Source organism: Odocoileus virginianus, chromosome 5, assembly GCF_023699985.2.
Source record: "Odocoileus virginianus isolate 20LAN1187 ecotype Illinois chromosome 5, Ovbor_1.2, whole genome shotgun sequence".
In the NCBI taxonomy this organism is placed as follows: Eukaryota; Metazoa; Chordata; class Mammalia; order Artiodactyla; family Cervidae; genus Odocoileus; species Odocoileus virginianus.
In genome coordinates, this window is record NC_069678.1 from 64,554,161 (window position 1) to 64,567,006 (window position 12,846).

The window sequence follows — 12,846 nt, forward strand, 5'->3', positions numbered from 1 at the left end:
TAATCCTCCTGACAGATCCATGATGTGTACAGTGTGTTACTATTCCTATTTTACAAGTGAGGCAGCTAAGGCACAGAGTAGTAGTTAGTAGTTTAGTCGCTAAGTCATGTCTGACTCTTGTGACCCCATGGACAGTAGCCTGCCAGGCTCCTGTGTCCATGGGATTCTCCAGGCAAGAATACTGGAGTGGGTTGCCATTTCCTTCTCCAAGGAAGACACACTCCAGGGAAGAGTTTAAGTAATTTGTCCAAGATTGCACAGTCATTAGCAGAGCTGGGATTCTAGCCATGACTTCTTGACTTAGTGTCCAGACTTGTAGCCACCACAGAAATTGCTCTTCAATTATGTTAAGATATGCAAAATAGATGGACAGGAAACGGGTTGTATCAAGATGAGGGGATGATGGTGATTTCCCACTTTCCCCCCACCCCAGTAATTTATTGTTTTCCAAGAATACGTCATAATAGTGATGACTTTTTTAGACCAACAAAAGAAATCGCTGGTCAGTGGGACCGTTTTCATCTCCTTACTTCACGGTTTCATTTTGTTGTATTTGACTTTGCAGTTGCTTGTGCGCATGCGCAGACTAAGCCTGCGCAGTTGCGCCCACACGCCGGGGCTGGGAGAGGCTGACCCTACGTGGGCTGCCGCTGCCATCTTCTGGGGAGGGGAGGATCACGCTCTTCTCAACACTAAGGACCTCTCTTTAAAACAAGCTTGTTTTTCTAACTTGTGTGAGAGTCTGCGTCATACTGTGGTTAAAAGCAAAATGATACCTGGGTTCGAATCTCGGCGCTGATGGTCTCAGTATCTGGGCAACTGCTCGAAGCCTCAGCTTTGTCCTCAAATAATGGAAATAATCAGTACTACTGTATGGGGTCATTGTGGGAGTTAAACTGGCCGGTTTCGAGATGGACCTAGGGTGCCCGGCACAGTGTAGGGTAGATAAATAGTATGCCGTTCTGATGTTTCTCTGGCATCTTTTTGATGATTAATTCATGTGGTTAAACATTTTTCTAATAGTAAACACTGGTATTTCTTCTTTTCTGAATTGGTTGCTTGTGCCCCTTCCTCATTTGTCTACTGGTGTCTCGATTTTACAGTGTGTTTGAGTCAGAGACTAAGAGCATTCTGGAAGGGTCTCAGTGAGGGGAGGGATGAGGAGTAGAAGTCTTTTCCCTGGGACCCTGATGCCTTTCTTTTTTCCCAAGGAGCATTGTTTACAGCAGCCTCCTCACTCCCTGCAACTGGCCCTGTTTCCTCCCTGGGAAATTTTCATCTGCCTTAAAGGGTCAGTCATTTGAACAGCTCATTCCCACTGGACTGCTACACCCACCGATCTCCCACGGGTGATCTCTTTCTGCGTCCAATGAAATTGTGTTCCGTCAGAGTGGCTGTAACCACTCTGCTCTGAGGCTGTTTCAGGAGCACGTGTCCCTAAGCAGTGCGCTGCTCCCCAGCCCCGTGTAATCGCACAGACTGCCAAATAGCTGACCTCTCTGGGCAAAGTGCAAAAGCCTAAGGAACCGCTTAGATAAAAGGCACATTCTTCAGATAGTTCCACCTCTTTTCCCGCTTGCCTGGTGCCATCTTGTCTGACTTAGATGCCTACCTTTTCTTCATCATGGAGCAAAAGGGACCTGGGACATAGAATTTGGAGCTTTCTAAATTGCAAAAGGAGTCAAACCTCCCCCCAGACAAATGATTCCTGATGGAAAGGTTTTCTTGGATAACTGTGTCTGGTCCAGGGGAATTTTCTGGGTAGCTTGGTGGTAACATGAAATTGGCTACTAGTCTTAAGATATGTGTCTGAATGAGGTGTAGGGGTAGAAACATGCCAGTATCCCAACATGGTAAAGGCCAGAGGCGATGGAGAGGAAGCTCAGATTTCCTCTCCAAAGTTGCTGGCTTTTCCCATGAAGAACTTCCCTAAATGTGAGATCACCTTCTGCCTTGAGAGCAGTAGCACTGAAACTTACATCCTGGAGTCCTGTGTCTCCTGAATTCACCTGCATGCCCAGTTCAGGCTGTGTGGTTTAGAGGAAAGAGTATTAGAGTGGAAGACAGAACATCTGGGTTTGAATTGAGTCTTTGCTTTTTCTTAGCTTTGTAACCGTGGGAACCAACTTTGTTTTCTCATCTGGAAGGTGGGGATAAGATTCCTGTTTCTGCTCACCTCTGTGCTTGGCCGTGGAGTAAATTGTGTGTACTAGGTAAGGGCAAAAGACAGAAAAGACAGAAGAATCTCCTCTCCTCTTAGAGACATAGGCAGTCAGCACCATGCCTGAACTAGTACCTCGTGTGGAGCTCAGAGAGCTGACAGTGCTACCTGTCTTCAGGAGGAGATCTGGAGGAGGGAGGGAGCCTTGGTTCGAAGTGCACGTGTGTGCGTGTGTGTACTTTCCTGTGACTCTGCTGTCCTGGCACCTGAGCCAAGCTGGTCTGTGGCACTGCTAGGGACTAATATTTTCATCCCTCATTCTGCTGAGTTTTTTTTTTTTTTTTCCAGTCTGATGAGAGGCCTGGCACCTGTTGGAAAGGAGAGGCACTTTCTTGGTACCTCAGGGAGTATCTGAAGAGGTCACCTGTGTTTATAGCCATTGGTATCGTGGATAAGTTCAGTTTGACAACCTTTATGGAATGTTGAGCTCATGATGCTGGTCTGGGAGACAGACACAGAGGCAGCAATTAGAATTCAGGTGACAACTGCTGCAGTTGAGGGCCGACAGGAGCAGTGGGAAGAGGAAGGCTGGCTACAGCACTTGGGGGGGCGAGGGGGATGCTGCAGAGAGCTGGAGGGGACAGATGGGAACTGGCCAGTGTTCCCTGAAGAATGTTGGTTGCTTCAAGAAAGGCTCAGTTCTGCGAGTAAGCCTCTCACCATTTTGTCTTGAATAAGGAAGAATTTATCTTGGGAGAGGAAATGGGAGGGCTTACCTCTGTCACATAGAGAAAGCAGAGAGGCAGAGTGGGTGGCTAGAAAGTCATGGGCCCTGGGGAATGGAGAGCTCTTTTTAACTCAGCTTCCTGGTGAAATGTCTTATGCCTCTAGCCATTCTGTAGCCAGTTCTGAGGGGATGGTTGATGGTCATTTAAAAGCTATCAGAGAGACAGTTTGCACCTCTGTATATTTTTTCGTATAACGGCAAAGTGTATTTCTGATTTATTTTTAAGTTTTGATGGTTTGGTCTGCATGCTAGTTAAATACTTTTAACAGTTGAAACAACTGAATGTTGGCATTTCCTAGCCTCATGCATCACATCATCCCATGCCCTTCAGTAAGTTTGTTAACCTCTGTTTTGAGCAAGATGCTCTAAAGTCTTGCAAGGAAAGTAAGAAGTGTGATCCAGTGAAGTGGGAAAAACACAGAAATCTATCCCAGGAATCTTCATTTTAATCCAGATTCACTCGTGGGTGAGCCAAGGGAAGTCACGGTCTCTCACTTTCTTTACCTGTCCAGTGGGGTCGCTCAGCCCTGCCCGGCTGCTTTAAGCTGGAGGTGAAATGCTTTCCCAGTGTCCTGGGCTGGATGCAGTCAGCACTTCAGGGTGACACTCAGCTCTGGCATCAATTTCAGTGTCAGTTAGACAGGAATCTGCCCTGGCCTCTGAGAACACATCTTGACAGGCAGTGTCTGCAAAGGTCAGAGCTGCTTTGACATGTCTTCCTGACGGGGCTTTATTTCCAAGGACAGCCTCCTTTGGCTAGAGCCACTGAAGGTCAAGGGGATAAGGTCCTCCAATCCTTTTGCTGAGACTGTATACGGGAGCCCAGACGCTTTCCTGGCCCCGTTTGGACTGCACCCACCCCCTGTATCCCCTCCAGGTCCAGTGGTGGTGCTAGCTTTGCAGAGCGTCTGTGCCTGCGCCTCACACCTGCCTCAGCTCCAGAGAGCTGCGGCTGCAGTGGGCTGGCCGAGCCTCTTCACGCCGCCTGCCTGGGACACCCTGAGACCTTGCTCTTGCACAGCTGCCGTCTCCCTGGCTCCTGCACCCGCCCCTCTGAAGTCACTGGTCCGCGCTACAGTTGGAAGCCCTGCCTGGAGCTGGATCCTTAAAGAAGGTACTTCCTTGCCTTTCTCTTTCTGCCAGAATTGGGTGCGTATCGGTGCTGGGGCATCAGATTCGTAGAGCGGCAGGGAGCGGGGGCTGCCTGTCTGGCCCCAGGAACTCACTGATCATTGTTTCTTCCAGCTCTGCCCTATAGACTTCCAGTCGCTGATTGATGGGGGCAGTGAGCAGTCTGGGGATTGCTCACAGAAGCCTTGCTCCGCTGTGGGATCTAGGAGGTGGGTGGGCGGGGGAGGAAGTTTCTAAGACAGAGATTGGAAGAAAGAGATGCACCACTGGAGGGTTTCAGCTCTTTAGGATGCTGTGCTCTCATTAGGAACAATTTTATTAATGAGCCACTCAGCTGGAGGAAGGGAGGAGGAAAAGCATAATTAATTATGACCCCTGTCCCAGTGGAGCGCCTAGCTCTGGGAGAGTACAGGGAGAAAGGTGTGTACCATTTCAGGATCTTTAGATGCATCCCTCTAAACTGCTAGCAGCTCTGAGAACAAACTTTCTAATCGAATGATCTGTGCTTTTTCCTCTTTCTGCAAGATCTAGTATCAGCTTATTGAGCATCAAATTCCTTTCTGACCCCAGTCCCCTCTTCCTGAGAGCCAAAATGAAGTCAGTGTTTGCTTTTCCAGCAAGGTCACAGATCACCTGACCAAATCTTTAACAGCTAGGGAACCAGTGCTGCCGTGCTGAGCTCAGGAGCAATCAGCTCCGGTCCAGCAGCAGAGCCCCGGGGAGGAAGTGACTTCTCTGGCTCCAGGCTGGGGTGGGGGGAGGATGCCAAGGGAAGGTACTGTGGTCACTACTTCCCTCCTGACTGTTTTCTCTTCTTCATGAAGCTCCAGATTCAGCTGCTGCAATGCAGGCAAAAATGACAGACACGTGCAGAAAAATGTGGGAATGGAGTTAATGGGATTGTGTTAATGTGTTATTTATTGAGCGTGAGTTATCTCTTTGTTTCCTGGGTTGGTGGGAAGCGAGCCCGCTGGAGAACTCGGTTGGTGGAAGCTTTTCCAGGAGTGTGTCTCACTCCCCGGGTGCCTGTGCTTTAGCCCTCTTAAGCAGCTCTATCAGATGCCTCCGGATTCTTAGCACAGGGGACATTTCCACTTGGAGGCGTGGGGCCCTGGAGCGGGGAAGCGGGAAGCTCTAATCATTTGGGGAGATTGGTACCAGGTATCAGTAATATTTTTTCCTCTTTTGGAAAGAGCATTTTTGTCTCTGCAAGAGGTCGTGCAGGGATTGACAGATCGCTGTTGGTGCACTACCTTGCTAAATATTTGACTTTGTTAGGTTGAATTCTCCAAGAATTCTCATGGCAATAAGACTGTGCTTTGAGCCAAGTTTTCTTTTTAAGGAAATCCAAGGTGCTATTTATTTTGGCATACAGCCTGTTCTGGGATGAAATATGGCATTTTTATTATTGCAGAATAAAGAGACGTTTGAAAGGAACACAAGTACAGAGCTAGGTTTCAGTTTCAGGGCTAAATAGAGGAAGGTTTCTTTGTATTTGGATTTGGGGTTAAAAATGGTATCATTAAAAAGAATCAATGTGGAGGGAGAGGGTGTGGGGATATACTGGGGAGTTGGATATACGGAGGGAGTTGGGCTGACCCAAGGAAATCCATGCTCCTGGCACGGGCCGTGCTGGAAATGTTTCTAGCGTGGCCTGGTAGTTACACGTGGGCCATCACTGCCATCTGCCAGTGACTGCCTCTTTGGTCGATTTTGAGCCGAAAGCTTCAGTCCTCATCTCTTCACTGCACATTGACTTTGAGAGGCAGGGTGGACTAATGCAGTCCTGCCCCTAATTAACTGGATAAATTTGGATTGGCTGCATAGCTTTTTTGTGTCTTTGTTCCTTATCTGTAACTTGGAGATGATCTGCCACATGTTAGGATGGAGAGGGTGGGGAGTGTCTACAGAAATGAATTGTGTAGGAGTTCTGACCTTCACAAACCTAATAGGGGATAAAAACTAGAAAAAGATAAAGTTGTATATACTTAAAACATCTAGAATATGATGAGCTTGTGAGAGAGGTTGGGAGCTAACTGGGCATACTCGATTCTGGCATAGGCCATAAACAAATGAAAAATTACATAACACCACTAGGTATTACAAGGTTCGAACACTGGGCAGGCAGTTTAACAGAACATGTAATAAATTGCTTCTATGTCAAAATATTAAATGCTCCAGGAGGTTGCAAAATTCCATTTTAAAGGGAAATTCTGTCCAACAAAGCTATTTTTCATATTCTGTTGTTTTGCAAACAAAGTAGCGTGTGTTGATACAGCATTTAGTTTTTGATTCCACTCCCCTAACCACATCAAACATCCACTCACTTGAAGAAAACTCCCTTAGCTAAATTCTGAGATGTTCACCGTAAGGACCCTGGGCCAAAGGGGAGAAGGCTGGGGTGGGTGGGGCTGAAAGTGGCATGATGTAGACATGACTGTCCCCCCTTTTCTTTAGAGCTTTAGAGTGAAAGGGCTTGGCCCTTTTCTTCAGAGAATTGGGGTATCAGCTCCATTTAATTTCTCTTGCCTTGGAATGACTAATTTTAACAAAATTCAAGTCTAAGGGAATGATTAGAGGTCTCTATAGAGTTCTTTTTTTTAAATGAAATTTGACCCCAAGTGTGCTGCAAAGTTATTTGAAGCTCTATGATCTGGTATATGAAGGACTGAATTGTAGCTCTAACCAAGGGCAGTGGGTGTGACTGAGCTCCTTGAGGTGAGGGTGAGTTTCTGCAGCTGGAGGTTCACCTGCACCCTCTTTCTTAGGAGGAGCTTTCTTACTTGGTGTCCAGCCTCAGAGAAGCAGATCGCACTTGGCCAGAAGGACTTACAAAGGGAGCCGTCCTCCTTGTGCCTGCCCAGAAGATGCATCATCTGCACTGGAGGGAGAAGCAAAGAAGCAGAGTCAGGAACTTTTTCCCTCACAAAAAAGAGCTAGGGATCAGTCATCAGGCTTGCTTACATTAGTGGACAAATGTTTACAAATCACTTTCGTTCCCAGCACAGACTTAGAGTTGACTTGACTTAAGAGCAAATCCTACACGAACACTGGCTTGTTATGTAACTTGGGGCAGCCCTTTAAACTCTCTCAGCCTCAGTCTCCCATCCAAGTACTAACCGGGACTGACCCTGCTTAGCCTCTGAGATCAGACGAGATCGGGCGCATTCAGGGTTGTATGGCTGTAGATAGCCTCAGTCTCCTTATCTGGAAAATGGGGACAATAGTAACCCTCTTGGGTTATGGTGAGGCTTGCATGAGGTAGTTCGAGTATGCCAAGTGCTCTGAGCTCTGCCTGTTACTCAGTAATGTTATGAGGTGGGAGGAAGAGGGATAGAGAGGGAGAGAAGAGGCTGTAATGATGAAGGGGCCAGGTATAGGGTTTTGTCCCCACCCCTTTCCTCCACACTTTTCACCTGGAAGCTGCTGGGCCTCTTGTGCCCCACCCCGCCTCACTGCATCTGGGAGTCCCCTTCACGGGCTGTGGACTGCAGAGCTGGGGCATGGAGATGGGCAGCAGTGTCCTCTGCCCAGGAACCTTCTCTTTCTTTTTTCAATTGAATTATAATTGACATCTAACCCTGTGTAGTTGTATAATTGACATCTAATACGGTGTCCAGCATAATGATTTGATATTTGTATACGTCATGAAATGACCACCACAGTAAGTTTAGTTAGCATCATTATGTCACCTAGTTTTTTTTGTGTGTGATAAGAACTTTTAAGATCTACTCTCTTAGCAACTTTCAAAAAAATATAATACAGTGTTGTTGACTATAGTCACTATGCTATACATTATACCCCCAGGTCTTATTTATCTTAGAACTGGAAGTTTGTATCTTTGGAGCCCCTTTACCCATTTTGCCTACCCCTCACCCACCCAGCCCCTGCTTCTGACAACCACCAATCTATTCTCTGTGTCTATGAATTCTTTTTTTTTTAAATGAAGTTTCACATGTAAGTGATACCATACAGTATTTGTCCTCAGATGTACCTGAGGGCATTATGGTCAGTGGACTAAGTCAAAGACAAATACAGTACATGTTTGTGTTATCACAAATGGTAAGATTTCCTTCTATTTATGGCTAAAGTAATATTCCACTCTGTGTGTATACACCTGTACACACACACACACACACACACACCACATCTTCTTTACTCCTTCATCTGTTAACGGACACGTAGGTGGTTTCAGAACTTCCTCTTTCTAGCAAGGGTGGTCCTCCCTCAGCCCTGCCTAGGACCTTCCATGACTTTCCATTGTCTGCCTGCTTAGTGCCCACTCTAAGCCTCCAGGACCAAATATAGTCCACATATATAAATCCGCATTTATCTTTCTTCTCCCTAATTTCTCTACTCCAGCTCCATGCTGCCCCCCAGTTCAAGTACTTGTTGCCACAAGGTAAGTGACTTAGTTTCTGTGATCATTCTGTAAGGAGTGTCTCTGCCTACAGAAGCCCTGCCTGCCCTTCCAGGCTCCATCACTCGGCAGTGGCAGAGGCCCTCTGGCTGCTGAGTGGACTGTGGTTATGGGAAAACCAAGACAGGAGCGGGTGATGGCTTTGGAGACCGTAGCCTCGCTTACAGAGAGAGTGTACACCAAACTTTCCATCAGGCAGACTTCAGACTTCCTTTAATTTGGCAGGTCTCATATTTCCCAGCCTTCTTCCCCAGTTTGCTTGTTTGTTCCCCATTTTTTATGCCAGGTTGCTGGGGGCTTGCCGTCATCCTTCTCTCACTTCCAATTCCCCCCAGCCTTTCCCTCATCCCTGGTACATTTTTCTGATCCAGAGGTTGTGGTCAAGCACATTGGAATTCCTAAAACAATCCTGTTTCCACTGCTGAGGTGTCACAGATTATTTATTATTCTGATGTGTGTGGAGTTAGAATCATAAAAAGTCAGTTTCCTGGGTGATTTATTATATTGGGGGCAGGAGCCAGGTTGTTTACCATTTGAAGAAATAGTTCTGGAAAAGGATTGAAACTTTGGGGAGAATTTATGATCAAACCTCAAGGGACTCTAATTCAGAGTCAGGAGAGTATTCTGCTTTCTAGTCACCGATGTCTTCTGGCCACCTAGTTCGAATGAACCCCTCCTTGTTCTGCCCATGGTTAGAAATCACGCTGAACTATCAGCTCCTTGTCAGTCCTTCTAGTTAGTTCATCTTTGTCTTGAGTCTGATTGGGATGTCACAGATCATTTGAAGCTTCTCTGGTTCTAACTTTTCCACAAAATGGTTTAGAATTCGTTCTCTGTGATGGAAGTGAGTAGGTATCAGCTCCTGATATTGTGGAAAGCATACCTAGCTGTTTGTTGGAGCCCTGGGCCCAGTTTCTTCACTAATATGCTGAGAGGTGTTGCACAGAACAACTAACTTCTAAGCCTCAGTTCCCTCATCTGCCCAGTGAGGGAGTCGGACCAGAGACTTCCTTTGGTGTCAACCACTGCTAACATCCCAGGAAGACACACCCAAGATTGGACTCTAGGTATTGTGTAGAGGCTTTTAATCTCCCTCCTTCAGGGCTAAGAGCTCACGGGCACCCTGGGACAAAGGTGAGGAGGGGTCCTCTACACTTATTCTAACTGTAATGAGATTCTCCACTTTTCCTTCCTTCTTCCTTTCAGAACTCTCCAACGAATTGTACAGACTTATTGGATGAAGAGTACCTGAGAGACTGGTGGTCAACAATCCCTAAGATGGAGAAGACGGATGGTAGGCAGGCTCCTTTGTAGTCCCTGGTCTACAGTGAGCAATTGGGTTGGAAAGAGATTATTACCGTAAATCCTGGACGCCTTGGGGGAAACATGGGAGACCTTCCCCATATAGGCGGTGCTGGGAAACCCAAACCATGTATTTCAGGCATGAACAAGAGAAGGTGGTAGGGAATGAAAATGAAGCCTCATGTTTATATTGGACTTGTGTAATTTTTGGAGTGTTTCTCATCCTTTCTTGGCACCAAGAAGGGAGCAGGATGACCTCCCTCATGAACTTCATTTTAGAGACGTGGCATGATATGGTAAAAGAGCCAACATTCCTACCTGAGTGATCCTCCAAGGCATTTCACTTCTCTGAGCCTCACTTCCTTCATGTGTCAGTTAGCTTTGACGCATAACAAAACACTCAAAAAAAAAAAAAATACCAACTTAAAGGTATTTATTATTTCTCAAAAGAGTCTGTGGGTTGGCTGAGCCTTTGTTCTGAGCTGGGCCAACGTGACTGATCGCTGTTGGACTTGTTTATGTGTCTGTGGTCTTCTGGGCGACTTGTCCTGACGGTTTAGGATGGCCACACTCACATGTCTGGTGGTTGACTCCACATCACCTGGGGCATTGGTGATGATTTGGCCGTGTCTCTTTTGTTGTCCAGCAGGCTGGCTGAGGTATGTTCACCTGTTGACAGAAGGGTTCCCAAGCACCGTAAGAATAGACAAACTCCTGTGTGCAAGCAACTTTCAAGTCTCTGCATGTGTCACATTTGCTGTTGACCCACTGGCCAAAGCAAGTCCCAAAGCCAAGCTAGGATCAGTGTGGGAGGGAAGTACACGGGGTGGGTTATAATTGTGGCCATTTTTGTTAATAGTCTGCTGCACCTCATCTATAAGCAGATCCGAATATCTACTTCACAGGGATGGGAAAGGACTGAATGAGATAGTGCATGTAAGGTTGTTGAGTAATCACTATCTAGCCCAACAAATGTCTCAAGGAGTGTTCCTCCTTTCCCCTCTCTAGGAAATTTGCCAAATGTCATGGACTAGACCCTGATCCCCTGACTTCTAATGAAGTGTTTTTTCCCAAATCACTGAGTGACAGGAAACAGGAGAGCCTAGATGGCCCTGCAGGGCTTAAATTCTGGACAGCAGCTCCAGCCCCTCCATACCCTCCTTTCCAAATGCAGTTACCATCTATTTCAAAAGTCTGCCTCTCTCCCCAGAGAGCTGCCTTTTCAGTGCATCCCTGGAAGTGGTCCCACAGAACACCAGCTAATTCCCTTAATGCCCCGGGGGCCTGTCATTTCTGCTTGCCTCATTTGTCCCTGCTCAGCATCCTCGGCACAGCTGCTTGCCACGTGATCACCCACAACCAGCTGAGAAAGGCGGCCCTCCCTTCAGGCCCACACATCTCACAAAATAAAGGCAGGAGAGGGAAAAGAGTTTCCGCTGTCTTGGCCTTTTGAGGAGGCTTGTTTAATTCCTCTTCTTTCCGGTTGTAGTTTTGGCCATTTTCTCTCTTATTTCTGTTTTTCCCATTTCCTTCAGAAACTGAGTATAGGCTTTTGGACTTTTCCGCATCATTTTATTTATTTATTTATTTTTCCTTTCAAAATAAGTTTTTTTTTTTTTTTTTATTAAACAGCTGTTAAAAGTGATACTACATTTTCCCAGTAGCCTGGTCTTTGGAGTTTTCTGCTTTATTTTCTTTTTTTTTATTTTTTATTTTTTTATTTTATTTTATTTTTTATTTTTTTTTCCATTTATTTTTATTAGTTGGAGGCTAATTACTTTACATCATTACAGTAGTTTTTGTCATACATTGAAATGAATTAGCCATGGATTTACATGTATTCCCCATCCCGGTCCCCCCTCCCACCTCCCTCTCCACCCGATCCCTCTGGGTCTTCCCAGTGCACCAGGCCCGAGCACTTGTCTCATGCACCCAACCTGCGCTGGTGATCTGTTTCTCCCTAGATAATATACATGTTTCAATGCTGTTCTCTTGAAACATCCCACCTTCGCCTTCTCCCAGAGTCCACACAGAAAAAGAGACTCAGATGTATAGAACTGACTTGTGGATTCCGCATCATTTTAAATGCCTCTAATGGATTCACTTACCTGCGCTGCGCTTCACTTTGTCCCTCAGGGCAATGACTGTGGCACCTCCCTCCTTTCCTTGTCTGTTTCTAATCTCTGTTCTCGCGTCTGTGTTTAACTTCCGCTCATGACTGCGTCTGCAGGTTCCTTTTCAAGGTCTGGTGATCTGGGGGCTTTCAGACCAAGACTCTAGAGAATTCTAGGTGGCTCTGAGCCTCATATTTGTTGCCATTTAGGTGCTCAGTAGTGTCCGACTCTTTTGCAACCCCATGGACTGGAGTCCACCCTGCTCCTCTGTCCATGGAATTCTCCAGGCAAGAATACTGGAGCCTCATATATCCTACTTTCTCCTTCTCCCCTGACTCATTTTCCCAGTTTCTTCAGAGTTGGTTTCTTGGACTCTCACTCCCTCCTGAGGCTGTCATCCTAACACAGAGTTAAATACTCCAAGAGAGAGCTCAGGCTCAGTGAATACCCGCTGCCCCATTCGGAACCAGAGCATCCTCGTTTTTTGGCCCCTTTGTTGAGTCCCTGTGTCATGTTCTCTGCTGCATCAGTGCCTACAATCACAACAACTCTTTGAGTTAGGTATCGTTATTGCTGTGTTACAAATGGAGAGATTGAAGCATAGGGAATTTAAGTAATTTGCCCAGAATCACAGAGGTAGGAGATGACAGAGGCAGGATTCAACTCCAGCCAGTTTGGCTATGTGTTGGTGTGTCTGATCTGAAGTTCATTTCAAGAAGACAGCTCTCCTAATTAATTCTTGCCCTGGCCCAATGCCTGGAATTCTGAGCTCCTGCATACCTATCACCAGGTAGAATTAAAAGGGGCAGAACTTAATGTGAACACAGATCTCCCAGTATATCAGATCAAGATCCTTCATTCAAGGTCCAACATTCCTCTTGCACTGGGAGAAAGAGAAGGAGCACAGAGTGGTAGGTGGCAAGCACAGCGG

The 12,846-nt window shown here is 46.5% G+C and overlaps 1 protein-coding gene and 1 long non-coding RNA gene across 3 annotated transcripts in view; one reads left to right on the top strand and one right to left on the bottom strand.

Annotated features, from left to right (window-relative positions):
- KANK4 (KN motif and ankyrin repeat domains 4) overlaps positions 1-12,846 on the top strand; it is a 69,974-nt gene that overhangs the window by 26,853 nt on the left and 30,275 nt on the right. Inside the window, exons 2-3 of one of the 2 annotated variants that reach the window (XM_070468058.1) lie at positions 3,826-4,062; positions 9,706-9,793. In XM_070468058.1, coding sequence (XP_070324159.1) covers positions 9,778-9,793 — 16 coding nt within the window. In that variant the 5' untranslated portion in view covers positions 3,826-4,062; positions 9,706-9,777. The remainder of the gene's footprint in view (positions 1-3,825; positions 4,063-9,705; positions 9,794-12,846) is intronic. The other variant, XM_070468060.1, reaches the window with a different exon arrangement.
- LOC139035223 (uncharacterized) lies at positions 10,220-12,302 on the bottom strand. Its single transcript, XR_011487849.1, has 2 exons — positions 11,910-12,302; positions 10,220-10,470 (listed from the first exon to the last, which is right to left on the bottom strand). It is a non-coding gene; the product is annotated as an uncharacterized lncRNA (long non-coding RNA).